General features: G+C 37.1%; 1 protein-coding gene across 1 annotated transcript; it reads right to left on the bottom strand.

Annotated features, from left to right (window-relative positions):
* Positions 1-948: 948 nt before the first annotated feature.
* On the bottom strand, positions 949-27,617 carry LOC136247108 (RAS guanyl-releasing protein 2-B-like). The gene is made up of 16 exons (XM_066038735.1): positions 27,154-27,617; positions 10,303-10,438; positions 9,561-10,100; positions 8,179-8,310; positions 7,543-7,693; positions 6,947-7,123; positions 6,478-6,594; positions 6,013-6,116; positions 5,597-5,783; positions 3,789-3,887; positions 3,278-3,388; positions 2,811-2,926; positions 2,247-2,419; positions 2,070-2,141; positions 1,448-1,581; positions 949-1,230 (listed from the first exon to the last, which is right to left on the bottom strand). Exons 1-16 carry the CDS (start codon positions 27,446-27,448, stop codon positions 1,057-1,059), a joined length of 2,718 nt encoding a protein of 905 aa, XP_065894807.1. The 5' UTR covers positions 27,449-27,617; the 3' UTR covers positions 949-1,056.
* Between the last annotated feature and the right edge of the window lie 370 nt (positions 27,618-27,987).

Genomic DNA, 27,987 nt, shown 5'->3' on the forward strand with positions numbered 1-27,987 from the left:
ATATTACGTAACGCGTTACATAAGTAACGCGATACTCCCAACACTGTACATCAGAAGGTAGACCAGCTACGAGTTCATGCTTCTAGTATGTTGTTACCCATTCATAGGTGGTTACCACATAGCCACGAAATAGCTGCTCCTGTACAAGGTCTGCTAGAAAGAACGAAGACGCACACATCTCAGCCCAAGTAAACGCCGTACGTGCCTTAGATAAACGCCGCATTTGTGACGTCACGTGAATACGCTGACTTGCGAGCCTTTCGTGCTTATGGTTTTCCATTAATAGCCAGCTGTGTGCACATGTTTGCAGGGTCATTGCTAGGCATGTGGTTTTGGTTGAACATGTACAGCTGACACATGAAACTGGCTAAAGATTCACCAGAGCTAATTACCTAGCTATTTTATTAGTGACTCAGTTGTGAAGTTATCATAAGACTAAATTTCCACCATAGTAAGTGAATGGTGCAGCATTAACACAATGTATACTACTGGGTGGTATTGAAAAATAGCAAACGGTATACCTTCCATAAAAAGTATCACGGTATTACTAAATATCACGGTATTAATGGTAAAGCCATTGGTATTAAGGTAACTGCCATTTACCTCAACAAAAGCACCAAATACCCATGGTAGCTCACCTCAGGTACAAATTACCACAAACAAACTTGTTTACATAGTTTGGTTAGCTGACTACATCAGCACCTGCCTACATTGTCACATGTCTGGTTACCATCTAAGTATGGGATGAAACAAGTTCACAGGGAGGCCAGTGCCCAGAAGGTATGGCGGTACTAAAAAATAGGCGGTATCAAAACCAGTGACTTAAATATCACAGATTACTAACAATGCCGGTATATCACACAGCTCTTCATCTTGAAATCCAAGAGTCAATATCTTTTCACATTTACATTTTGAATAAAATTAATACTTTGATATGAGTTGAATAAATACAGTGAAATAAGTACAATATAATTCAAAAATATGTGAAATATGTTAACATATGCTGTACAGGGTGATAAAATAACACAGAAATAAATTTCACATTTCAGACAATGCTCATAATTGTGATTCCTTAGTTTCAATATGAAGAGTGTTCATTTGTTCCAATATGAAGCCAATAGTGTGGCCTCTGATGACATCAAGATGTTGCTGGAGGGCATGTATCTTGACCCTTGCCTCTTCAAGATGAGCATGTAGTTCAGCATTCTCTGCTGATAGTGTGTCTCTAGCCTGGAACAAGACAAGTAACATTTCATTGAGTGAAAGACTCCCAAGTTTTAGTCGCATTATACGTAATGACCAGTAACAGGTTTAAAATCCATAGCAAAGGTCTTAGGGGCTGACAAATAAAGTTGTTTAGCTGATGATGTACCAGACACAATAAGAATAATATAACATGTGTATATGTGTAAATGTAATTATGTGTACCCACACAGCATACACACACCTCTTCTGCTCTTGCTAATTTCTCCTTCAGAGAAGCCATACTCTCATCCTCATACATACTAACAGGATCATGTAGTGACTTGCCTGATCCTGTAACTTGTAATGCTCTCTTGTTATTACCTTTTGACCGTCGAGCTACAAAGGGATGGAAAATAAACACACAAAATGTACTCAAACTTCAGATGGTCATAACTGTCTGAAATCTGACCACTCCATTAGGTTGTATCTACCCAAATCAATATTAGAATTATTGTCCTATAATTCAGTGATGTTTAGGGCACACCTACATGGCCACTATAACACAATACAGTGCTCCCTTCATTATTTGAACCTCAATTATCCAAACACTTGGTAACTCGAACAGTAGAAATAACTACTCTATTAGAGTATTTTGTCAAAGGTGTATGTTCTATTAGAGTATTCAAACAGGTCTCTGTATATCAATGAATGGGCTTTGATTATCAGAACTTCTTGATTATTTAACATGTCTTGATCCCAAGGGGGTTAATAAACTTTGGGACCAATAAATTTGGTCTGTCGCTTGCTACAACACACATGTAGATGTTATCCTTCAGAGGTTACAAACCTGTTGGGAATATCACATCCACTACTCTACTACTCACCTCTCTTATCCCTCCTGTGACACTCCACCACTACACTATCCTTACAATCCTTGTGACAATTGATGTTACAGTCTACAAGTGGTAGTAACATGTACACCATAATATACTATACAGTGTATGGTATACTAACTAACAGACATTTACTTGTCTAGACTCTTAATGCTATACAAGACTCACCTTTACACTTGTATCCTTGTCTGACATATCCTATTAGTCTACCTTTACAGTGATCACAGTAGGTGGGCGATAAATAGGAACATTCCTGGAAGTTGTGTTTGAATATTCTCCTTAATGACTGATACGCCCCAAGGAAATATTGCGTCATCTCCTCCTTACTGATGACACCGTCCCTGAGGAAGTATAAGATTTATAAATATTTCAAATGTGCACAATCTACACAGTTAAACCTTGCCAGTACATAATACATACTTTATTTATGTTACTCAAATACATGCTGGGTCTTAAATAATAAAGGCCATAATTTAATACAGGGTCTTGCACGAGATTACAATAGTTTGATTTCAGGCTTACTGTTACTGCTGGTGTACAAGTGGATTATAAACACCACAAGCATCTATACAAATAATGATTAAATAGATCGCCTTATTTGTATACAGTTTAAAAGTTCCTTCTAAGCCTTGCAGTCCCATACAACACTATAAGCAGACACTCAAAACAAGTCAATATATCTATGGCAAGTTTAAACAGGTTTCAATGTACTTGTTAATCTTGTATACTCACTTGTCCATGTCCAGGTCAGAGAAGGCTTGTATGAAGGGAAAGTTTGATGAGATGGTCTCAAACTCATCAACACTGATACTACCAGAATTGTCCGTATCGTAAACCTGGAACACTGCCTGTGGGCACAAATAACAAGGTGTAAACACAATAATATCGCAAAGATATCACTGCAACAAAAACTACACTCTGCATGGTACATGTGTAGCTGGAAGTCTCACAAACAAGTAATGATCATGTTAATAGCTGTAGGTACATGGACACAAACTACACCCACACTTTTATAGGTCATATCTTAATAACAAATTTAATACCCACAATTTGTAACTAACATAATACAGCTAATGAGCTATTAAACTGAAAACTACACATACCAATAGCACAATGCCATGAAAGTTATGTTTTAAATATAGCCATGCAACCAGTCACATATAAATTATATGTTACATTATACATAACACTCAACTCACATCCACCATTCTTGCTACATATTTCTGTATGGAGACAGCATCCATTTGAGTGTCCCCCTTGGCAAACTCAGCAAATTTAGGAAGGTTGTCATCAGCATGTGTCGATGATGGCTAAAGAAAGGACAAAACACTATAACAAGTGTACGTGATTGTAAGTGTATACTAGATACCGTGTTTACTACCGTGGTACTCATTAGAATCAATGTAGCAACTGTTCAAACCTGTTGCTCAGAAACCAGGTTGCTTTTAAAATTGATTGTGGCACTACAAGTGAGGCTAATATAGAAAATATGGTATTAGAAATTTAACATGGAAAAGTGTTAGCCTCAAACCCAGAGGGGATTGCTGGGATGGTACACACACATGTATACCTCCACTAATAGTGTTCTAGTTTATTGTACAATAGCCAACAAAAATGTCCTAGTAAACATTAACATATGGATGACTTATTTGTGTATCATTGTAACTTATAAACAAAGTAGTGAATCTCAACATCTAATACATGACTTACTCTGCTATGTTTATCAGATCCCTTCCTGGATGCTGGTTCTCTGGTATGTGACAGATCATTCAACTCAGCCTCGTTCATCTGCATCTGCATGACTGCAGCCTGTTGGAAACATGGATATGTGTGAACAGATTTGAGAAAAGGGATACATCCAATTCTATGAACTTGGAAGACCACAGCTCAGTGTTTGAGTAACATATAAACCTGAAAATTTCTCCATCCATTAAGCTATGTTGGTACTCACTGTTGACCAAATTTCAAGTCAATAGTAAGGATTGTCAAACTTGGTAAATTGGATGTGTGTGGAAGACCCCTTTTTGCAAATGTGGACACATAATCTGAGGGCCATCTAAATGTATCATTTTCACACCTCAGATCAAAGGTGCGGCCTGGGTTATATTTGCAATGTAGCTTGGTTGGTGACTTGTCCAGGCTACAACTGGCCAGATTATATAAATGTTAAGACCCAATTGTTGTGGGGAGTGATTAATACTCACATGAGTAGTACGCACAACTTGAAATTTGGCCATGAAAATCACCAAGACAGAAAATGTTTTGTTATCCTCACTATCTTATGAGCTGAAACAAGTTGGACTGTGAGAGCTAGTGTTTTGCATGTTTTTGAATACAGACCATCTTCGTGCCCATGTTACAGTACAACTACTACATGTAGCACAGCTGACCCTTTCTTAGCGACCACCTCTAAAGTAGCCAGTTGTTGCATCATCATCATCAAAGACCACATTGATACACAAACAAGAGATAGCTTATTACTTATTGCTTTATACTTTAGCAGACCTTCCAACTCACCTGCATTCCACAGGTGACACCTACATTTAGGGCTTTTCACCCACTCACCCACACAAATGTATTATCACCCTCATGCCAGAAACTCAGTAGAGCCTCTAAAACTAGTAGACATCATTGAGACACTGAATTGCAATCACATGAGAAGATTTTAAACAGAATGTCGATGGCAGGAATTGTTTATGTTGATGATATTGGCAGTTCACAGTCAATTATTCTACTGTTTGGTGTTGATATGATTTTGTAATGTGTGAGCATTATTACTGAGAAGAATTCTAACAAAGGAAAGTGCAGCTGTGACCATGCACAGAGTTTCTGAAGCACAATGCGTAAAAAGCATAACAGGAATATTACCTGATGAGGGGAGTTGATAAAGGTGATTTATTGTGAAGGGTTCAGTCGTATCTATATCACATGATGCAAACCAGACCGTCGTGCAGGATATCATATGGGCATATATAATGATTATAGTTAATCCATACAATAGTGAATAAGCTGCAGTTAACAGCAGTGCATAGTTTAGCTAGGGGCAACCAACTAGTTTGTGTATGAATGCTTGTTTTTGAGCCCTCAAGAATGTGGGCTCTGTATACTTTGCTAACTACAGGGAGCTGAAGGTAGATTCACCTGCACAAAGCTTTTCACAAGCTGGAAAGTCTGCCATGAGGTATATAGGCCCTCCAAAAATTACTCTTTACATTACATTGCATAAATCTCTGATTCATTCACAGAACAATCAGTGAGTATACAGTGACCTTTATATACCTCATCATGTGATACCCGATGGTGGGTTTGAGCTTTAACTACACTAAATGCTTTATGTATGGTACAGCATAGGCATCGTTAACCTCTTTAATAAGACCACCTCGTTATAGTGACCATGTCAAAGTTGGTCCCAAACATAGCTAAGGTACTGGCCACTCCATCATTGAGACCATAACAGTTCTACTAACAAAGCTTCATTGTAATACCATGTACGCACACATACACACACACAGACATACCCTAAGGATATTACTGAGCTCAGTGTCGGTAGAGAATACTGGTGAGGTGTGTTGACAATTCCATATAAGGGAATAGACCTTGTAGAGCACTCGATACTTGTTGAGGTTTAACGACATCGAGTAGCGACACTCCTTGACTTCATTTGGCATCAGATCTGCCTTCACCATATCTGATAGTAACACTGGCCTGGATTAGTGGACAATGACGAATGTTGGATTATGTACAATTAATTTCTGTTCTGAATGGTGAGGTGCTTTAATAAATTCTAATTGATAATTGCCACCTGAGAAAACAAGCTCTGGCCATGAAAGACATGGGAATGAAGGCTTGTACAAAAGGAGGCATAAACGAATAGTCCTAAGCTACACAAATGTCTATACAATTATTACAAAACAGTTCTCTATATACCACTCACAGTAATGGCAAGAAGTATCCTTTCCTTCGTGCATCATCCAATTTGGCTCGGTAGACAGCATAGTTCCTACTTGTTACAAACATGTTCACCAATTCTTCTTTAACCTGTGTAGGAATGTGTAGAACTAAAGTCATTTGTACATGTGTACACATTAGCATGTAAGTAAAGTACACAGTGGACCTCCAGTATACAAAGTTCCAAACATCTGTGTTCCAAGTTTAGTTACCAAAATATTGTTTACATACAGTAAATGAAGTGTTCTCTCAGTTCATTTACTCTAATAGAACACACACTTACACAGTAATGTTCAAGTGTTTTGGCAAAATATTCTAATAAAATAGTCACTGATTCTGCTCAAATAATGAGGGACGGCAACATAATCAAAGTCATGCTGTACAAGCTTTAATTGTATTCACATATTTATAAGACACAAATTGTATGGCTACATTACTGTATGCTACAAACCTCTTTCTTTTCCTTAGGAACCTCATTCCAGGTCTGGTTCAGTCTTGTGATGGAGAAGTGGAGGAAGGCACCGACTACTGCCCAGAGTGTGTTGAAACTGTTCAGCTTGGCTAAGTGCTACAAGACAGTAAAACACAAAATAAAGGACATGTAGTGTTGTAAACACTATATTAATAATAGATACACGTACCCACAAACGTGCACACAAATTAAAAAGAACGCACTTATCTAGGAACAAACTACATGTACACAAGTCTCAAAATCAACGGGCAGTCACATGCACACACACACAAACGCACGCACGCACGCATGCACACACACAGCACGCATGCAAACACATACACACACACACGCACGCACGCACGCACGCACGCACGCACGCACGCACGCACGCACGCACGCACGCACACACACACACACACACACACACACACACACTACACACACACTAAGCTGTATTTTAAAGTACCTGAGCTACATCAATGAACTTAACGATGACATCAGCCCGTTTAGCTGCAGTGAACTCCTTCATGATATTACAAATGGTCCACTGGGTTACTCCATTGTGGAATGCTACAGCCTCCTCTAGTCTAGCTGTGTCCTTAGTTAACTTCACCTTGTGAGCATATTCTGCAAACTCCCCAAACTGTGGAGTAATGGATGGCACAGGTTAGGATGTGTACAATATTTCATTGACTTTAATAGCAGGCTTCAGTTTCTTTTATGAAATGGATTTTAAACAGTGCAACAATTGTGCTAGAATAACAGACTGTTATAATAAAGTACGACTGCTCTATTAGACAATCTCAGTATTCCTGTGGTAATTTTGGTCTAGCAAAATGGTGAATGAACTCTGCAACCATGTTGTGTTAGTACAGGACTAATATACTGGACATCTTAGACAGTGTCAGAGAGTCAGTGTTCACATTTCAAGTTATATGAACTGTGTTACTATAAATAACTACATAATTATTTCAAAAAACATCTAAACAATGCATCCTCCACCTCCACACACAGACAACAATGACAGTCACCAAAATTATTTGATGGACACACACAACTTACTGATATTCTTCTAAACAGCTTGAAGTCAAGGTAGGCTAGTGTGTGTGCCATATCCCGAGTGTCAATGGTGTGAAAACCAAGTGAGGTACGTCGTCCTGACTTGTGACTAGGAGTCTTGTGAGTCTGTGGTAACATCCACATCACATCTGGGCTGGATGCGGGGAGAGAATCAAGTGAGTGCATGAGTTGTTAGTATGAACGACTAGTATACACACAATTACACAGTACAAAACACACACACACACATACAAAGCAAAATAAAGCAAACCATGCAAAATACAACTATTGCTCCCCAGCAAACCACCACTGAGATGTCTGTGCAGCACTCAGTTACCTGAGCCTTGTACAGGAAATTTCTCCTGAGGCAGCACTAGAATGCTAGTAACCCACAGGAGGACTTTCCAAGTCTCACAGAAAGGGATCACAGAACCCAACAATCCAAACACCGCTAATTAAACGAGACAAGGACAATTGGTCATTTGCTTCCCCAGTAACACCAGGTACCCATTAATAATGTTACAGCTGGTACACACTCATACTTGTATGCACAGTGCTACAAAATGTACGCACACATACACACAATAGCACACTACACTACATTACACCTACATACAGTATAAAACACACTCAATTCACCATTGGTCAAGGTCCACCATTGCTAACATTTCATCTTCACTCTCTTGTTCCACAACAACTCTTAGTTCACCGACCTTGTTCCTTAGTGACGGGTTGTATTTGAAATCCTCTGCATATTTCAACATCCACGACCTACAACAGAAATACAAATGGCTCAAATACAATGACGTATAAGTATTACAAAAATTTAAAACAGTTTTCAGTCAAACTGTTTCACTACCACACACTACTACACACATGGATACGTAAGTAAATAATGTGTTGCTGGGATACACGTTAGCAACGAAGCCAGCAAACCACAAAGATTACTCCTGACCAGACTAGTGTATCCACACCATCCTCTTAGCAACAGTGAACAATACAATGTTAGGGATAGACCACACATCTGATAGACAGGAAATCTCCATGGTGACAATACAAATGATATTTTCAAACAGCTAATAAAACAATACATGTCGCTATGACACACTTTATTTTAAGAGCTTCAATTTGTGTTTGGCTGGTAAACTGAAACCAATCAACTTACAAGTGTATAGTCAACTTTGGACTAATTGGCCTCAAGCACGTGGCAATATCAAGCTTTATGTATAACCTTTAGGGTTGCCTAGCTAGGTGTGTTGAGTGACAATGCAACCTTAATAACTGGTCCGTACTGCCTTGTAAAGTATACAAGTGTAACGAACTTAAATTTCTAATTTTTCATTGTACCTGTCTGTTTATAATGACATAATTCTGCATACTGGATCAAAGGAAACAATGGTGTAGGACACATTATAAAAATTAATTATATGATTTTCAGCCACCCATTACATGTCAAACAGAGAAACATCTTTGTATTTAATCCAGTCACACAATGGAAATTAAACTACTGAAGCCATATGACATATTACCATGAGTCAACACTTGTGTGGTACAATGGAGAGAGAGAAATGGTACATAAAGGTGAGTCCATGATACATGCACTGTAGTTGACAAAAAGGCACATCTTAGAACAAATTAACATCAAATAGTGAGGAAATTAAGCCATAGCCTTAACCATAGTGGAGTTATGTTTAGGATGTAAATTAGTTAGACAGTAGGAAATTCTGTTACATGATTTTCATTTAAACTTTGGAATGGTTTTGGGGTCACCATTTACGGGCTTGGTAACACTTAACCAATACTGCCAAGCTGTCATGAAAGAAAAGTGAAGCTGGTTTTTGGATGATATTTTCAGGCAAGGAAGTCCAAACTCTATTATACAGCTGTACTGTATGGTTCCAAGAAAAAGATCACAATAAATCACATGTATATTTCACAACACATGTTGTGTTTTTCAAGTCAATTTTAGAAATGCATGAAGAGAATAAACATTATACATAAGGTACCAATACAATAATTACCGGAACAATCTGATCACAGCCCACTTCTGCGCCTTGGTTGCTATGCCGACGGAGCCAACAGAGTTCACACTACCCACAGAATGGTTCATTACAGCACTTGACCGGTCTCCCTCAAACACTGAATCCCCGAAAGCTGAGCTGGTTCTAGCTGCTGTGGCAGCTTCTGCTGAGTTGACATCATTGTGTGAGTTTGTGTGTGTCGAGTTGTTGTTATGTCCTGAGGCTATTGACTCTGACTCCATTAGTGATTTACGCTTGTTGTCATCATTCTCTGGATCTGATTTGCTTCTTTCTAGTTCATCTTCAATGCTGTCTGCTAGAGATTTGGCGTCACTGTCATCACAAGATTTGTAGCGATGCATGACGTTGAGGTGTGACTCGCCGTTGACTTGGGAAGTATTATCGTCCAGTTGTTTTCCCTCTGAAATTGAACCAATAGAAATGGTGCTCTCGCTCCACGTACTGACACGTTTAACAGATGGTTTCTGATGGTTGGACTTGCTGGTTGTGATCTCTGTGATGACATAGCCATATTGAAAACTGTAGTAGCAGAGTTAAGGAACAACCTGGTATTACATTCCACAATGCATACATCAGTAGAAGTACTCGTACATGCACATCACTTAAACTCTCCAATATAACAATGCAATGTAAAACAAAAACACAAAAAATATCACAGTGATTCCACATATGCTGTACACATTATACGCACACCACGCACAAACAGACAGATAATGGATACTATTCCACCAAACAGTCTATCAGTTTCTCAGGAGACAAGTACCACTTGTATACTAACAGGAACACCTCTGGATCAGTAAGATCAATAACCTCTGTGTCTGCCTCATCTGTGTCCAGTAAACAAGGATCACCATCCTCTGTAAACAACAAGTAAATAAACAATATACAGTGTACACAGGTACTACACAAATCGAAACATACAGTAATCAAGTAAGCTATGTACAAAAAGTTGATAAGCGATACATCAGAACCTAGTACACACATATACATCCACGTATCGTAGATAAACAGACAAACATATACACACAGTACATAAACACACACCCGGCCATGGACATACGTACACACTTACAGCATTATACACCATTCAGTAATGAAATGGAGTGTAACGAGGCATTATTGAAACTGATTAAATTACACACATGTGTAGTACAACCACAACAGTAGTAAAATTGAATTTCACACACATAGATTAGTACACACTTCACATAGTCTAATAATTATATCCCACCATTAGCTACATATCACACACATTACTATACAGTGATCAGTGTAGTTGTCATTTGTCACAAAGTTACATAAGTGGGAACAGGCTACCTGTAAGATCACCACACCCACTCAATATACGTCCTATCACCCACAATGTGTACAGGCAGGTAACACACCCGGGGGGAATAATTTACAACCAACCATACACACCACACATACAAAAACAACCACCATAGTTATCAGAAAATTACGGCCTACTAATAAGGAGACAGGATATTAGTACAACCAATTTTGGCTACTACTTGTAAAGCAATTGAATAAGTAAGATAATCCATCTGGTGATTTCACTGTAGTAGCCACAACATTGTTATTCCTGCTAAGAGATTTGATTTCAGAATAGCCTGCATTTATAATTACAGCACTGCAGAGAAAACAGCAAAAAATTTAAAGAAGATGGATTGTAAATTATTAAACCAGATGGCTTATACATTTGTACACACTTTGCTCCAACTGGTCTGTATGTACAGTACATATTAGGATATATAATATTGTTGAGAAGAAATGTTAGAAATCGTGAATATACAGCCTGTAGTAATTAAGCTTTAGACTCTATTTAGGCTGTTTTAGATGGGTAATAAATCTCATATACTCCACCTTATTTTCTAATATACTCCACGCCTTCATGTACAGTATAACACATGCTCAAAATCTAGGTTTATCCAATCGCTATGCATTGTTCACGTACAATGATTTAACGAGCGCTATTATTTTGTCACGTGAGGATGCATAGTTGCCATAGCACTAGTATTATCACAAGAAAACCAGCCGCTTTTACCGAGCCTACAGCAGAAACAGCCGTGGATGAGGTAAGTAATCTGAGTGTAATGTAAAATAGAGTCTAAAGCAGTAATACGGGCACAGTGTGGAGTCTATGAAATTTATAAACCCTCAGGCCCTTAGTAGTGCCCTTGCTTTGCTTGTGCGCTACAGCCTGGGCCTTCGGGTTTATAAATTTCATAGATTTCACATTGTGCCCGTATAACTATTATATATTTAATACTTAGGAAATCAAATATATACCTGTTGTCTATTACAAACCTACTCTTCTCATACAAGCACTGTTTTGTACGAACACTTTTCACAGCCTAACTGATAAAGATAGAAACAGACTATGTGTTTAGGTCAGCTGACTATCTCATTCACAGCAACCACACAACTCTCACACAGCTCATAACACATCACATGTCATTATATACTACACAAACTAGACCACAAGGTAACTGATATGACAGGTGATGTTATACCACTGATAATGTACAATGGTTCAGCAAAACAAGTAGTGTTCTCAAATTACAGCACACGAGCTTATTTCTGGAGCAGAAAGCCCCGAAAATTTAATACACACACACACACACACAAACAAACACACACAAGTAGTGTACGTGCATCACATTACAATAGTATTAATAAAGGCGGACACAAGTGACATTATTTTAGATATGTATAATGAGGTAAGGCTTCTCGACATCACACAATGTGATATAACTATTGTGAAATATGATATATCACCCCTCCAGTGTGTGATATCCTGTGAGGCTATGTACACTAAAATGGCTTCAATTCCCTTACAAAGATACACTGTACTATCCAGTAATAGTTGTTTACAAATAAACTGTGGGTTAGAGTGTATTTGTATGCAAACATTGGTATCTAACTGAAGCATTCCTCAAGGTCTTCTTCCTTAGATTTAAAGTTTGTTAAAGCCATACCAATGCTAACCAGGTGATTAGTGAAAGAGTCATGATCATGTCTACAAACCACACAACAAAGAAAAATATGTACTACAAAGGCTTCATCATGAAATATTAAGATGATTTTGATGGAGTTATGTCAGACAGTTCCTTCCATGAATTACCCTACCACCAATCACCAGCTTACTAAACTAACAACCATCAAAAGGTGTACTAGAAATTGGACACTTCTTCGAAAACGACTTGTTAAATATTTATAGCATTAGATACAGAGCCACAGTTCTAATATCATGTTCTTTACCACACAAAATGAAATATGTACAAATAAGTTACAAGACAATACAAAATGCTTTAAAAATAAATTTTCATCTCAGTTTAATTTTAAAAAGCATATCAGGAACAAAATCAGCAGATATCATGAGAACTACACGTTGGACACACATACTGTACACGTTTGTTATGCCATGGATATACAGTATTTGTAAATAGTAAGAATCTCAGAATTATGGACTCTTGTAATACTTTTGTTGATGATCAACAAAACTACACACGTATACAAACACTTACAGCTGCTGTTAACATGCTAGTGGATAGAATTACACAAAAAGCTACACAATCTGTAATTCTTGATAACAACACCATAAACTATGGTAACAGTTAACGTTTATTTAGCAGAGACCAGTTTTCATATTTGCTACATAACCAAAAACATTGCAACAGAAAATCCCTTAAATGCTGTTATAAGTACAATGTGACAAACACACAAACGTATGAACAGCATACACACATCCTGTACACTACTGTTATATTGTACACTACTGTTATATTGTACACTACTGTTATATTGTACCAAACACAAGCTTAACTCCTTACACAAACACTATTAATGTCTTTTGATGTCAGTAATATGAACTTGTGGAAGTACAACACTTGTGAAGTGTGACCTACTAGATGTCTACATTACAAAACTCAAACACACATTTTACACATGCACAATTCAGCCTGGCTGGAATTACGCGCATCTAAACACACAGACAGACACTACCCTATTAGCCTCCCTGTGCATACATGATCCAATTTTATGGCCACTTACATACAACAGACATCAAATGATGTGGTTGCTAAAGAGAGGCTTCCAAGCCAGATCAAGTAGCTTGTGTACCACACCAGGCCAGCTTAGCTAATCATGTATTAACAACCAAATGAAACCATCAACAGCATTTTTAAAAGAAAACAACAACATTTTTAACTCGTAAAAAAAAAAATGCTGCAATTACAACAAAAAATTGTATTTATATACACGAGTGGAGATCAACTCTTACATCTTCAAACACGGCTACATAAATGTGAGGCTTTCTATCACTTAGTTACCGCTTAGTTACCGACACATACTGAGAACTCCTTCAAGTTAAGAAGTCACACCAATGTCAGTCTAAATGACTGTTACCAAACAATTACTGTCAAAAGAATACAATTTCACTTGTCTCCCTTTGATGTCTCTTCGTACACATGGCCTGAGGCTATGCACCAATAATTAATAACATAAAGTCAACTAATCATACTCAATCACAATTAAGAAATTTGGTGACTATGAATTCGTCTTTGGGGGAACAAATGACATTGTGCTAACAGAAAGGATATAAGAAGATACGGACACAATGGATACTCAAAAACACAAATAAAAACAGCAAATAGGATACTATGTAAGAAAATGAATGCATGCTTGGCTTTAACAGGCCGATTTTCACATGAGTCAAAATTAGTTTTAGCCACACCACTGAAAGCCTACATGCAAAACCCTACAGCTATACAGAGCATGTGATGATCATGTGCTAACACCTGTAATCAACTACTAGCTCAACAGACTGAAGCATCAAGCGATTTGGGTATCACTACAGCTGGCTAGCTAAGTGGATGCTATGGCAATGATTCAGTCAGTGATTAACATCAGCAGCAACACAACCAGATGTCAGTTAACTTAACGTACACTTGTTAATGTTAGTTCTTCTCTTAAACTATGAAGAATACGTCATTGAGCTTACTACAGCATATTCAGGGCATTCGTTTAATAAAAACCGCTCACACATACCCAATATATTGTTTGTTTGTGATGTATTAGTCAACACTATAAATCTATAATATAATGATGAGGGCCACACCACCAAACATCAGTACACACACACTACACACATGTACTCTACACACACAACATGTACAGTCCCTACATTGCAATGAAACATTGAAATACATTTTATAAACCTCTTACTACACTACACTACAACATACAACATTACATAGTTCAACAACTCTGGTACAGGTCACAGTACAATGGAATACACAAAGCATACCAAAAAACACGACCATCAGACATAGAGCACACATTTTATCAATTACGTCAACTGGGGCAACTATATCTTAATATTCATAACAACCAATGAAATGATGTGTGGGATATTTAACATGTCAATACAAGTACTTCAAAGGGACCATGCCCAATAATTCCCGGAGGCTATTATAAACAACGACACACAAGGACTGGTGTGTGTACAGTTCAGGAAGCCACTATGGTACCAAAACACACCAGCATTAGGTGTCCTATCAGAGACTTGGTCCTAATGTGTAAACATATTTTATATGATTTCAATTTAGGTATGCATGAATGCAGAACTGGACTTCAGAACAAGAGTAGAGTACGTGTTGTACTGTAAGGCCATAAATATGGTACACACATGCATATATATATATATATACATATATATATACATATATATACACACATACCTACATACATATACATTCATATTAACACATTACAAACACATACATACATACATACACACACGTAACGTACAAAAGAACGAATGTTCTGTCATACTTGGGAAAACACAGACGATGCCTCATAAAATTATTATTACAAGGAGTTCCTAATCAGACTAAATAATGCAGCCCTGGTGACTATCATATAACAAATTGATGGGGTTTACTACATAATCATAACACACACGACCACAGCACATGCCATCTCCAATGACCCATTGACAAGAATGGAATAACAGGAAAACACCCAGCCAGGAAATATATTATTATACCAGTTGTACAATAAATAACAGTGAAATGTGATATATCACTGGTGTATACAAATAATGTAGGATGAAAAATATTTCAAGCGGTACAGCTCTAGGTTGACTTCTATTTGTTTTCAAGTTTTCTCAATAGCACAATTTGTACAAGAAGTGTAAATGTTAGTGTTAACAGCCAAAATTAGAAATTTTGAATTAAACTGTTAATCACATGTGCCTAATAAATGACATGACAACGTCAACACTAAAAGTAGCAACCTCTATTGAGGAACTCCGATTTGGTAATAATAGGCGACATTGATCGTTTGTGTAATTCAAGAAGATATCAAGCTACAACAAACAGATACAGCAATGAAATTAATAGTTTATGCAGATTTTGAAAATGTTAGTTGGTCATGTAAGTTCAGCAATAAAGCTACATATCATTTTTACACGAGAAAGCAAACTTCAAAGGTATACGTACATACGTTGATAAGCATCTGATCCTATAAAGCCATGGTGTACTGGCTGTATTTACAGACAAGTACGGAGACAAGTTATACAATGCAATCAAATCAAAACATCTTTGAAGGTGAAGTAGACACCAGATACAATGTCCGGGTAGACATACAATATCCGACTTCAATTTCATTGGTCAGCCTATCACTTGTACATACACACCAACACACATATCACTAAACAAATGAATTCCATTAAAGAGCATGTATAAATGTGTTGTTATTTCAGGTGCTAAATATCCATGTTTGGATATTAATACAAATGGGACCATGGACAAGAGTACTTGTTATCAAGACGTCCTTTTGAGGGGTTCCATGCACACACGTACATAGCGTACGTAATTTCTTATAATTCATATACACACGTCATCGTATATAGCTACATTCTTTGCATCCCATAGATCAACCTACCAGTTTCATTTCAGAGATGTACAATACTGCACAATTTGTTCAGTACATTTAACCGCTAGTGGTTTAATGGAAAATCCTGAAAATACTTCACAACATAAACAAATCATAAAAAGTAGTAAACACCAGTAAATTCATTAGAAGCCATAATGCTTTATTCCAGTAATCGAGGTGTTCTATGAAAATGACATGAATGAATATTTAGAGGCTGTAAATACATGTAGGAACTTGTAAGTGAGAACTTGATACCGTATGTTTGTAATTGTCATGGACTGGAGATTGCAGAGTTTGTAAAGATCTTATACATACACACACTACACTTATACGAAACTGCACACACACTACACACACACACACTACACACTAACCCACTCAGACACACACAAACTCATAATCAAAGATTCCTCTGATGTGGGCACAACCTAATATCAACCATTTAATCACCCTATCATCATAAAATACTTGTGGACACACACACACAGAGTAGCTATAGGACAAATACTGAGGGAACCTCTGAACTAACATGATGTACAGTGAAACAAGACCTCCTATCAGATAAGAAATAAACGGTCCCCTAATGAGGTAACCTAAATGTCATAAAGCTTATGCTATGTTAGGGACAAACTAGAGGTGACCACAATGATGAGGTGGTTTTATTAATGAGGTGGCTATAAGTACATGTAAGGATGGTACACACAAACAGTGAAGCCTTAATCAGGTCAGTGTATAAGGAAGGCACCTGGCCATTGTAATAATCACAAATGTGTCATTTGTGAATGCCAAAATTAATGTAGAGTGGAAGGATAATTTAATCCAAAGGTGACCAGTTGTTATTGTATACACATATGGTATAATAACAAACAATAAATAACCTTATTTACTAGCTCATTTAGTTTGGCTTGTAGGACGAATAAATGCATAATAGGCTAAAATCCAGGCCTTTCAAAAGTAGTGAAATTAGGCATGGAAACATTATTACCATGACATGTGGCCTATTGATAATGTATAGTAGCGTAGTAAGATGTTGTTGATGTACAGGATATATTGGTGGTTTCAAATATGATCAATCAGTAGTTATAGGATGTGACTTGAGTGATGTATATTGTAGTGGTGAGGACTTGTATGGTGAGGGGACTACATGTGGTGATTAGTAGTAATAATACTAGAACAGCTGGTAATAAGTTGAGTGATTTACACATATACAGTAGACATACACACACACACACACACACACACACACACTCACACACACACACACACACACACACACACACACACACACACACACACACACACACACAACACACACACTACATACTCACACACAATATACATACATACATACATACATACATGTACACACGTACAAAAAAACAGACACATCCACACTACTCACACATCAACCACAGCTCAATGAATGTGCTCACAACCAATAAATGAATACAATAATTCCCTCCAAAATCACCACCAACAATATTCATATGACAACAATAGCCAGCTAATGAAATTTAATCTGAGGCCATTAAATTCAACCAGATACCTAAAGGATTTCTGGGTATAAGAAAATCGACCACCAACTTTTCTATCCTAGTCTTTGACCAGTTGGGGGACTGGAGGCACACAGCAATGTGGTTAAATGGTAGGTTACATATAGGTCACAGATGGCATCATTAAATTCACTGAAATGTAATTCACCAGCCTAACATTCAGAGCTGAAGAGGCAGAGGTTGAAGCAAAATAAGTTTGTTACACTAACCAACAGACAATGTGCTGTGTGTGACTACCATAGTGGCTTCATGTATACACTACAGATACAAGTACACAGGTATATTTGCTGTATTTCCCAGTAAACAGCTATTGTGTACACTAGGGTGTGTGTAGTTTATGGTGTAAACAAACAACCTGTAGTGATTCTACAGAAGTTATGTACTACTGTTACCGTAGACCAGCTTATAAATGTAGGATAAGCCCAAGACAAGTACGTACTTGATTTCGATGAATCCTCGCTACATTTGTAACCAATAACGATGACTAATGATGTACACGAATACTCTAAAAAAGGACAATGGCTTATGTACAGTATACCATACATAGACACATAGTTCAGGTCCCCACTGGAAAATCAAGACACTTTATAACACTATTGATCCCAAGGTATTTGTAACATACAGGGCTCCAATACATGTTGTTTATATATAGTAGTAGCCGGTAGATGTGCTGTAGAGGATATGTATTATACACATTAATATGGCCTTTATTGTACACAAACAATGTTAGTAGATCCTCTCTTCCTCATAGCACGGTTAGGCATGGACCACCATATTACAATACAGTAAGTTCTGTTTTGACTGAGGTAACCATTTTCAATATGAGTTAATGTGGACTAACTACCGGTACTGATAAGCTGGAAGACTGTGTATCTCAACGTGCCAGCTCCAACAAAAGAACTTATCACATTTTAGCACAATTATATGCACAAGGGAGTGGGGACGACTCCCTACAAGATTAGTCATTGGTGAGATAAATGACAACAAACCTGAAGTTGACAAGTTGAAGCTAAAAGAAAATTTTTAAAAAGTAGCTTTAAAGCAGGGAGACAGAGACACTACAACTTGACTATGCATACAAAAATCCTTGAACGTAACTTGTAATCTAAGCAATTTCTGATAAGAATAATGCTGGCTCACTTCATTGGCTCTACAAGCAAATACAATTAGTAGACCATAAATTAATTATTTCACTATCAATAAATGATGTATGTTTATAATTTTTCCTGTATTATAATATGGTATATATTACTAAGTATTTCACTAAGTCAATGAGGACATCCATATTGTAACTACACTGATGGTAAGGATGTAAACACAATGAGGTTAACCACACATATGTATACTATGAAACTAACTAAAATGAATAAAGACAATGATTACTTAACTAATAGAAAGATATTGAAGAATTAACGTGACAAGTTGTACACAATATGAAAATGAACCACTTTAAGTTCACTATATACTGATCTGCTTATGTATAATATAATTAAATATCTCTCTACTTAACTGGTCACTAGTTTTTTTTGACTCCTAGCACTGACGTCTTACCTATTACGAGGAAAACCCTTAGAACTGTGAGAAGCAATAATTCAGTACGATGTGAAAATTTTAACAAACACAACTACCTACAGGTTCATGTACCTCACATTACAGTAATGGCTTAGTCAACTATTGGGATATAGCGCATCACATTATGACAGGAAGCTAAGTTGGAAATAAATACTGGGTCTAAGTTGGTGTAGACACAATTTCCAACAATTCTGTGTAGTGCTACAAACACAAAAGATGACAAATGAAATAAGGACAGATTAGAAATTATGTCACGTCAACATGCATGGTCAACATGCATGTACGTCATGACCACCCTGACACAATACCTCTACTAACGCACTTTATAAAACTATAATAGACATACTTTCTAATAACATTATGCATACCAAGAACTGAGGGCATACAGTGGCATGGTTGCCATGACTACAGATCCATTAGTGCCACTGGGGTACACAGTTGCCATGTATACTGGAGACAGGTTGGTCACATTATCATAGCCATTCTCAGATACTCCCTGAAGGTGTGCCTACATCTCAACAATGATCTTAGGCAAATAGTTTTCTTTTGTCCATAATGGATTGTACTTGAGACTTCTTATCTAAATTTCCAGACAAGCCCATATTTACTGTTAGGCATACTTGAGCAATCCAGCTCTTTAAAGAGGTCATGTAACTTTACTCGGTTTACATTCACACATCTGTCAAGTCCACAATGAAAAATCACCTTGTGATCACAACCCTCACAATCTCCTAATCACCTTTCAACACTGTCTATTCAACAACAAGCTTTGCCTTTGTCAGCATTACTTCAAACAGGAAAGGCATAGACTTGTTATTTTCACCTTTAGGCATAAACTACAAGGTCTCCTGTCACATGTCACAACTAAAAGTGTAAGATAGCACAAGGCTGTTTTGAGGGAAAAAAAATTTTTTTTAACAGACTTCAGTACCATAGAAATCAATGTTATTATGAGGTATCCTTTTTATCCGTTAGAGACTTACGAAGTATGGCTATACATGCATGGCAGATTTTCTGTTCAAGGGAAATTCACCAACAACAAATGTTTCACCACGAATTAAATAGCTAGCAGCTACGTAACACACGCTCACGCGCACACACACGTATGCACCCGTACACATATCATTTTACAAATTTTTACTTCCACTCGGAAATTGGCGGCACACAAAGAATGTGGAAATGTTCAAACTTCACTGTCATACATGCTACACGACTGACAACCGCAAGCAATCAAAAACACACCAACCACACATTACCATTGTAATAACAACAGTATTAGGTGAACAATTAATATCACTATTAGTAACATGAATAGTGAGACGGTCAAAGTGACTATCATAGGTGTACTGTACCCAGTATGAATAACATAATGGTGGATATGTTTGTGACAAACTCTCACGGTTGCAAGCTTAAAGTATATTCAATCGTACCTATATTAAGTATTTCAGTTGTTATTAAGAAAATTGTAATTGCTAACAGTGAGCACATTTTCAAAAAAGGTACGAAAACAGCAAAAATTTTAAATAATGTGGGCTTGCAATTTGCTGTTACCGTAAATGATGCAAGCTCAGAAACCTTGAGCCAGGAAACACATTCATAGACCAATATTTTAGTGGTATCAGAGAATGGAATTTCAGGAATAGTATGAAATCTTGAGAACGGAAGCTGTAAAACGGCCCCAGCTACCACATATACATGTGAACAGATAAATGAAAGAGAAATGATTAGAAATTAGAATGCAAACAGTTACTGGCAGAAACTACAACACATCACATAGCTTAAATACGGAACATCATTGTTGAATATAATTACTGTCTCATTAGGGACCGCTGAAATGAAAGCTTACATGTATAGCAGGGATTCAGCATTGTGACTATGTTGGATGCAGAAAACTCTCCTACCAGGCAGTGACATTCCCAGACAACTTGCAACCTAGCCAAGTGCAGTGGTACCAGTATACTCCAGATACTAATGTGTTTAATTAGCTACAATCCTACAGTATTGATCTATTTAATGGACTTGGAAAAACCAGACATTTTGATAATCACGACAATACACGTGTAGTTCACCCTAAGGAGGTTTCCATTACTATGTAGACATTTGGAATCAACTGAAAGTGTTTACATTATCAAAGTGACCTGATTTTCCAAGTCAAAAGACACACTGAGTCGTAAAACGATGTGTTTGGATTACATATGTTGGTGTCCTCGTTTTTTTGAAATTCCACACAGACCACACTACATACCTAAACTACGCCAGGAGGTTGAACATACACAAAGCATGATTTACATGCCCCGGAAATAACTGGAAGATTATATAATATTAACATTTTGTACACTATTGATATTATGACAAGCAGTATTACTCGAGATTTATTAGGAAAGGAAGTGACAGAATAATTCTTTGAAAAGCGACAGGCAGGAAAAAGGTTAAACCCCACTTCAACATAATAAATAATAAAACTATGCACACAAATGATATTATCAGTAACCAGACATGGGGCCAAGTACACGAGTACTTATACTTAAGTACACTTAAGTACAGATTTGAAAGTACTTGTACTTTACTTAAATACTTTCTTAATTTCCCCAATGTACTTTTACTTATACTCAAGTACTTTTACTTATACTCAAGTACTTTTACTTATACTCAAGTACTTTTACTTATACTCAAGTACTTCACTAAGTACTTGTATGTACTTGAGTACTTAAAATACTTGTAAGTACTGCAAACATTGTACGTAGTTTGTACACAGTGGGTGTACAATGAGAATAACAGAATTTTATGATGGTGCAGTTTACAACTTCTTGCAATTCTTCTACTGCCTTCCCCAACCTTACTATGTATCATGTTGCCACGATAAATGATGTCATAGCATTCTGGCAAACAAAAACAATGCTGTTGTTCAAGTCAGTGCATTTTAAGAGTTTAATACAGAGATTGGTTGACAAAAACCAACCCCCCTAGGCACACTTACATACTACAACACACTGAATACAGCATATGTTTCACTACAGCAAAATGTACTTGTACTTTACTTAAGTACTCTCTGGATTGCTGTTGGAGTACTTGTACTTGGAAAATTCCAAAGTACTTGTACTTTACTTAAGTACTTTTAAATGTACTTGGCCCCATGTCTGTCAGTAACACACCCCTGTAAGGGAAAAAGATCTATTCGTCATGTCAAGACTTCAGAATATTATTCATGAACTCATTGTCATGTTTATTAGGAAAGGAAGTAATTCTTTGAAAAGCAACAGACAGGAAAAAAGGTGAAATAACAGAACCCACTTCAAGAGAAGCCAATAAAAAGAATTAAAACAGGTACAATACCTCATGTGTACATAAAATAACAAACTGCAAGACAAAACAATAAGATGAATAAGCATAGTCAGCTGTTCTTTACATTTATACTTTTATTGCTGCAATTATGCAACTTTTTGAATTTACAAATAATAAACCCATCCTGCCACACTATGAAAGAAGATGAGTCCCTCAGTAAACCACTAATTTCATACAATACACAAGCTGTAGGCAAATTAGGACAATTTTTGCTGTGTGTATACTTTTGTAGGGATGCATCCAAAATCCAAGGGACTTTTAAAACATGTATTGCATGTTAAAACCGACTTCTAATCCTACAAAGACTTTGAAATGCCTGAACAGCCAGAGGCTACATAGAACATACATACATGAAAATGACACACGGTATACCCTGCTGGTGAAGATATTCTTTTAACGCTTATGTGCTTTGCAGCTATTTTTCTTCAAATTATTCCAGACCACAGGAAACATTGTGTCATGTAACTACTAAATGCAAAAACTGGGCTAGGCAGCCCACAGGAAATGAATTGCTTTACATCATCGTCTTCATCATCCTTATGATAATATAAACATCGACACAAAGAAACAGTGCTATACTGTGCATGATTCAGCTTAAGATGATAGTACAGTTAAAAAATTATACACGAGTGTCTTTATTTAGCCATGAGACAGAGATTTAATCAAGTCACCCATACAGAAATCTCTTCCTTTCTAAGACACTGGGATGAGAGACACTAATCAGAGCTGGGAAACACAATGTTTAGCCCTTTCTAAAGGGTGAGCTTACGACAGGTTTCTTTGCATGCAGGCCAATAAGATTTACCACCATCACCATCACTAACTCTTCCTTAATTCTATTTCAAATAAAAGTATATACAGCACTGTTGAAATGGAAACTCTTTATAGCAACCAAGACTATTTGCTGTCTAAAGAACTTCAAAAATAGAAATGCCAAGGTCGCAGTTAATCACACAGACATGAAGAATGAAAGTATTCTAGGAAAACAACAGAGCTATTCATGCACATGAAAAGATGATAACATTACAGGAATGCTTATACCAATTCATTGCTATATAACCATTAAATACCCAGACACATAGTAATTGGTAACTATTAGTAACAAATGTTTACAATCACAGTAACACACTTGTGTGCACAACTCGCACACACACGCATGCGCACACGCACCTCGGAAACTTGGAAGCCGCCCACAGCACTTAACACACACACACATACGCACACAAACACTGCAATCTTCCCCAATTCTATGATGTATAATGTAAACACAATACATGTTAGTTTATTCGGAAAAAAGCTACAGTATTATTTATACTGTACAAGCCCCCTTATTACCATGACAAAAAAAACTGAATACATACAAACATAACAAAATTCCAAATGACTTCAAATACTTCTAAAACACATGTACAGTTAAGCAACAATCAATGAAAACAGGTACCAGTTATTTAAACACATACAGTATGGGTGGGTATTTATTTCTCAAACCTTGTAGTTGTTGCTATTGACACTGCAAGCCACAAAATTTAGTACCACCAGTAAGCATTGTTCAACAATTCATGTAAGCAATATAGCATAAAGTATACAAGATGTACATATCTTGCATGGTCTCCTGATATTGTTTACATGTACAGTATAGAAGCCTGAGAGCCATGCATTTTTATGCAGCCATCTTACAAGAAATAATTCGCTAATTAACTGGCATTTCCTTTTCAAATTCCTTCCTGTTTACGGTAATAAAATGCTTCGCCAAGTGAAACTCAAGTAAGCTTAAGGATTTGTGTTTCACAGAAACCTACACCGATACCGAAAGAATCCATCCAGCGATATTTTAATGTGACTGTTTCATCCAAGTAATGTTGGAATGGATACAAGCAGGTTATGAAGATGGTCTTCCTAGTAACGAGATCCAATTAAAAACATTAAGGTGTTTAACTGGTTGGTGCTGTATGGCTTCCAGTGTTGAATGACACTCGTTTCACCACTTCACAGCATGTCCTTATGTCTCCATAAACAAAATTTACTGGTTAAAATTTTAAATTCTTCACAGCAGCGAGAGCATGCATGCACAATAAACGTGTCATGCTAGCTATATACTATACGCATGTTAAAAAGACAGCCATAAAATAAAAGGAAAATCCCATTGAAAAAATGGAAAGGTTGGTTATTACAAATCACTACCCTGGTATATCATAGATTATATAAAATTTAATTCCGCCACATGGCCCTATGACACATAGGGAATAACACTACATTTTATTAAGTAAATGCACAAGTGTAGACGTATTCACAGTATGTAATTGTATAGCTAACTTTTTATACATTGTACAAACTAAAAAGAGTTGGGAGTGGCATATACAAACACATACGTATTCATTGTTACAGGGAATAAGTAGGATGTATGGCTATTCCCAACAATACTGGACTAATAGAGACTCAATGTATTGTTTATTTGTGGGGACTCTCTATTATTCATTTGTGATATTGCACAAAATTTAGAAATTACACAATTCATAATTTTGGTGCTAAATTAAGAGGATATTGTATAAGATGTACTGGCTTTTAGAATGGTGAGTTGTGAAAACGTTCCGAATCAACAAACATTAGGATGTTTTCAACACAGAACTCTACACTGGGAAATTCTATGCTGGGAAACTCTACACTGGGATCATACAGTATATTAGTCTAACTCATGTTGGCACAACCTTGTCAGGAGACTATAGACCATTTCCTAATTACAATTTTTATTATTTCCTTAAGTTAGTACATATTCCTTTGACAGTAGACTCCAATTACAATAAACGGCATACAATCTAACTACCTGAACAACACTGAAAGGAGCACAAGACCAAACGTGGCCATATGCTATGCACACAATTTCTTGAAATGAATGAATATTAAGAGAAACAGTTTAATTGTGCTGCTATACATTAAATTAGGAAGAGTTTGGCCACAAATGGTGTAATCAAATTCAATTATCCCTTTCCTGGCATCACCTCTTAGGTAAGACCACCACACCTTTTCTATTCTTAAGGGTTCTCTTGGATTAAGGCGGCAAACACACATCACACAACATAATCAACCACATTTGAGACGCACTATCCACACACCATTAATTACAATGTAAATCTTATGGCTTAACATGTGGCTTCTAAAAATCTTTACCAGCTTTCTGTGACAGGGTGCTTGTAAACACGAGGAACACAAGGATATACCACTCCCCCAGAAACTTACATACACTACACACAAACAGTTTCAAGTTACCATAGATAATAGAGTAAAGGGATAGGAAACGCAATAACGTGACGTCACAAAATACGTACATTTCTATTGGAATTCCGTGTAGTACGTCACGAACATACTCGTTACGCTTGCTGCGCTTGTATCAAAGAGAAACAAATTGTTGTAACGACAGAATTTTGTAACCAACGACTGTGAAACTTCGCTACAGTGAACTCAAGTAAGTAATCGAGGGAAATAGGATGGTACCGACCCTCAAGGAAGTAATACGCAAAATTAAAGGAGATTGAAAGTGAAAAAAACGGAACAAAAATTACTTTAAACCACTTTACTTTCTTCGTAAATATATTCTATCCTTTTAACTGTGATTAACCTATTCCTTACCATTTAACAGAGGGAACCAGAGGAAATATCGGAGCAAAACAGGAACTGTTGCTTGAAGAAACGACTAAGTATCTTCCATTTTTAACCAAAAGTTTTAACCACCTTGCAGTACAACGCAACGCTAAAAGACTGTGTTGGTGACACGCCTAGCTTACCACAAGATTCGAAAGTGGAACCGGCTATAAAAGAAGCGGTATGGACGAGGCATGTAGGTACGATGAGCGAAAGTGTGACAGCGTGTAACAATCACGGTTAATGCGATACGCTTTGTTACAAAATCTACGGTCTGAATTCTCTTGCCAAAATCTCTCACATAGGCCTAAATACTTACTGTAGTCTGTTGGATTACTATTTACGCTACTTAGAACACTAATTCTCACAAAACTGTCTTGTCCTTTCAAGTCACGCGTAACGGAAATAAAACCGGAAATCGCTTGCGTTTCCTATCCCTTTACTCTATTATCTATGAAGTTACAAACCACACTACAGAAATTTACAGACTAGCTGTTATCCACCTTGACACGTACACAACTTCTACTCACCAAATTTCAAGATGACTCGCTCTATTAGTTGACTGAGGGTATAAATTCTGTTCTCTTCTTCTACCGTATGTGCGTTGATGTCCATTTCGCTACAACTCTTGGCGTCGTGGCCACCTATTACCAGCGAATCAGTGCTGTCTTCTCTTTCCAAGGGCACAGATGCTGAACGTAACTCGCTCTTAACCCGTGAAATGACAGGCGAGTCGCCGTTTCTATTTCTGCTTCCCTTAACGCGGTTCACCCGGCTCTTAACTGTACTGCCGAAACTTTTACTGCGAGCGGGAGACTGTGCCATGGTGACAAGATATTGCACACAAAAATATACACTCTTTTCTTGTATTCCAAATGTTCACAGAAGCATGTAACAACTTCAATAGGATATCAATAACGTTATAACAAGAATCACTACAATCTCCTTTTATTAGCCCATACCGCCAACATTTTTCTGTCTTGGCTGAGTAGACAAATTACGCGCACAATTAAAACTGCGGTCACGTGGCACGCCCGGTATTTAATTTAGCGCCAACCACATAATACGCCAATGAACACTTTGCGGAATTTAATTAAAGCAGATGTATGCTTTGAATATTATTGACCATAGCGAGTAATTGTCTAGCCAAGATAATTTTTTTTGTTTAGTGGCAGCTTGCTAACCGCACTAGCCGACTAGACTGGCTCCAAGTAACTTATGGAATGTCTATTCAGTCCATGCAAGCTTTGACAGAGAAACCACAGTGTTTGATTGACTACCAGTTACTCAATAAAGCTGTTTATGTAGATGATCACAACCCATGAATGAAAGACCTACGGAGCCAGATAGGCAGCAAGGTAGAG

The sequence above is a fragment of the Dysidea avara genome, chromosome 2 (genome assembly GCF_963678975.1).
Source record: "Dysidea avara chromosome 2, odDysAvar1.4, whole genome shotgun sequence".
In the NCBI taxonomy this organism is placed as follows: Eukaryota; Metazoa; Porifera; class Demospongiae; order Dictyoceratida; family Dysideidae; genus Dysidea; species Dysidea avara.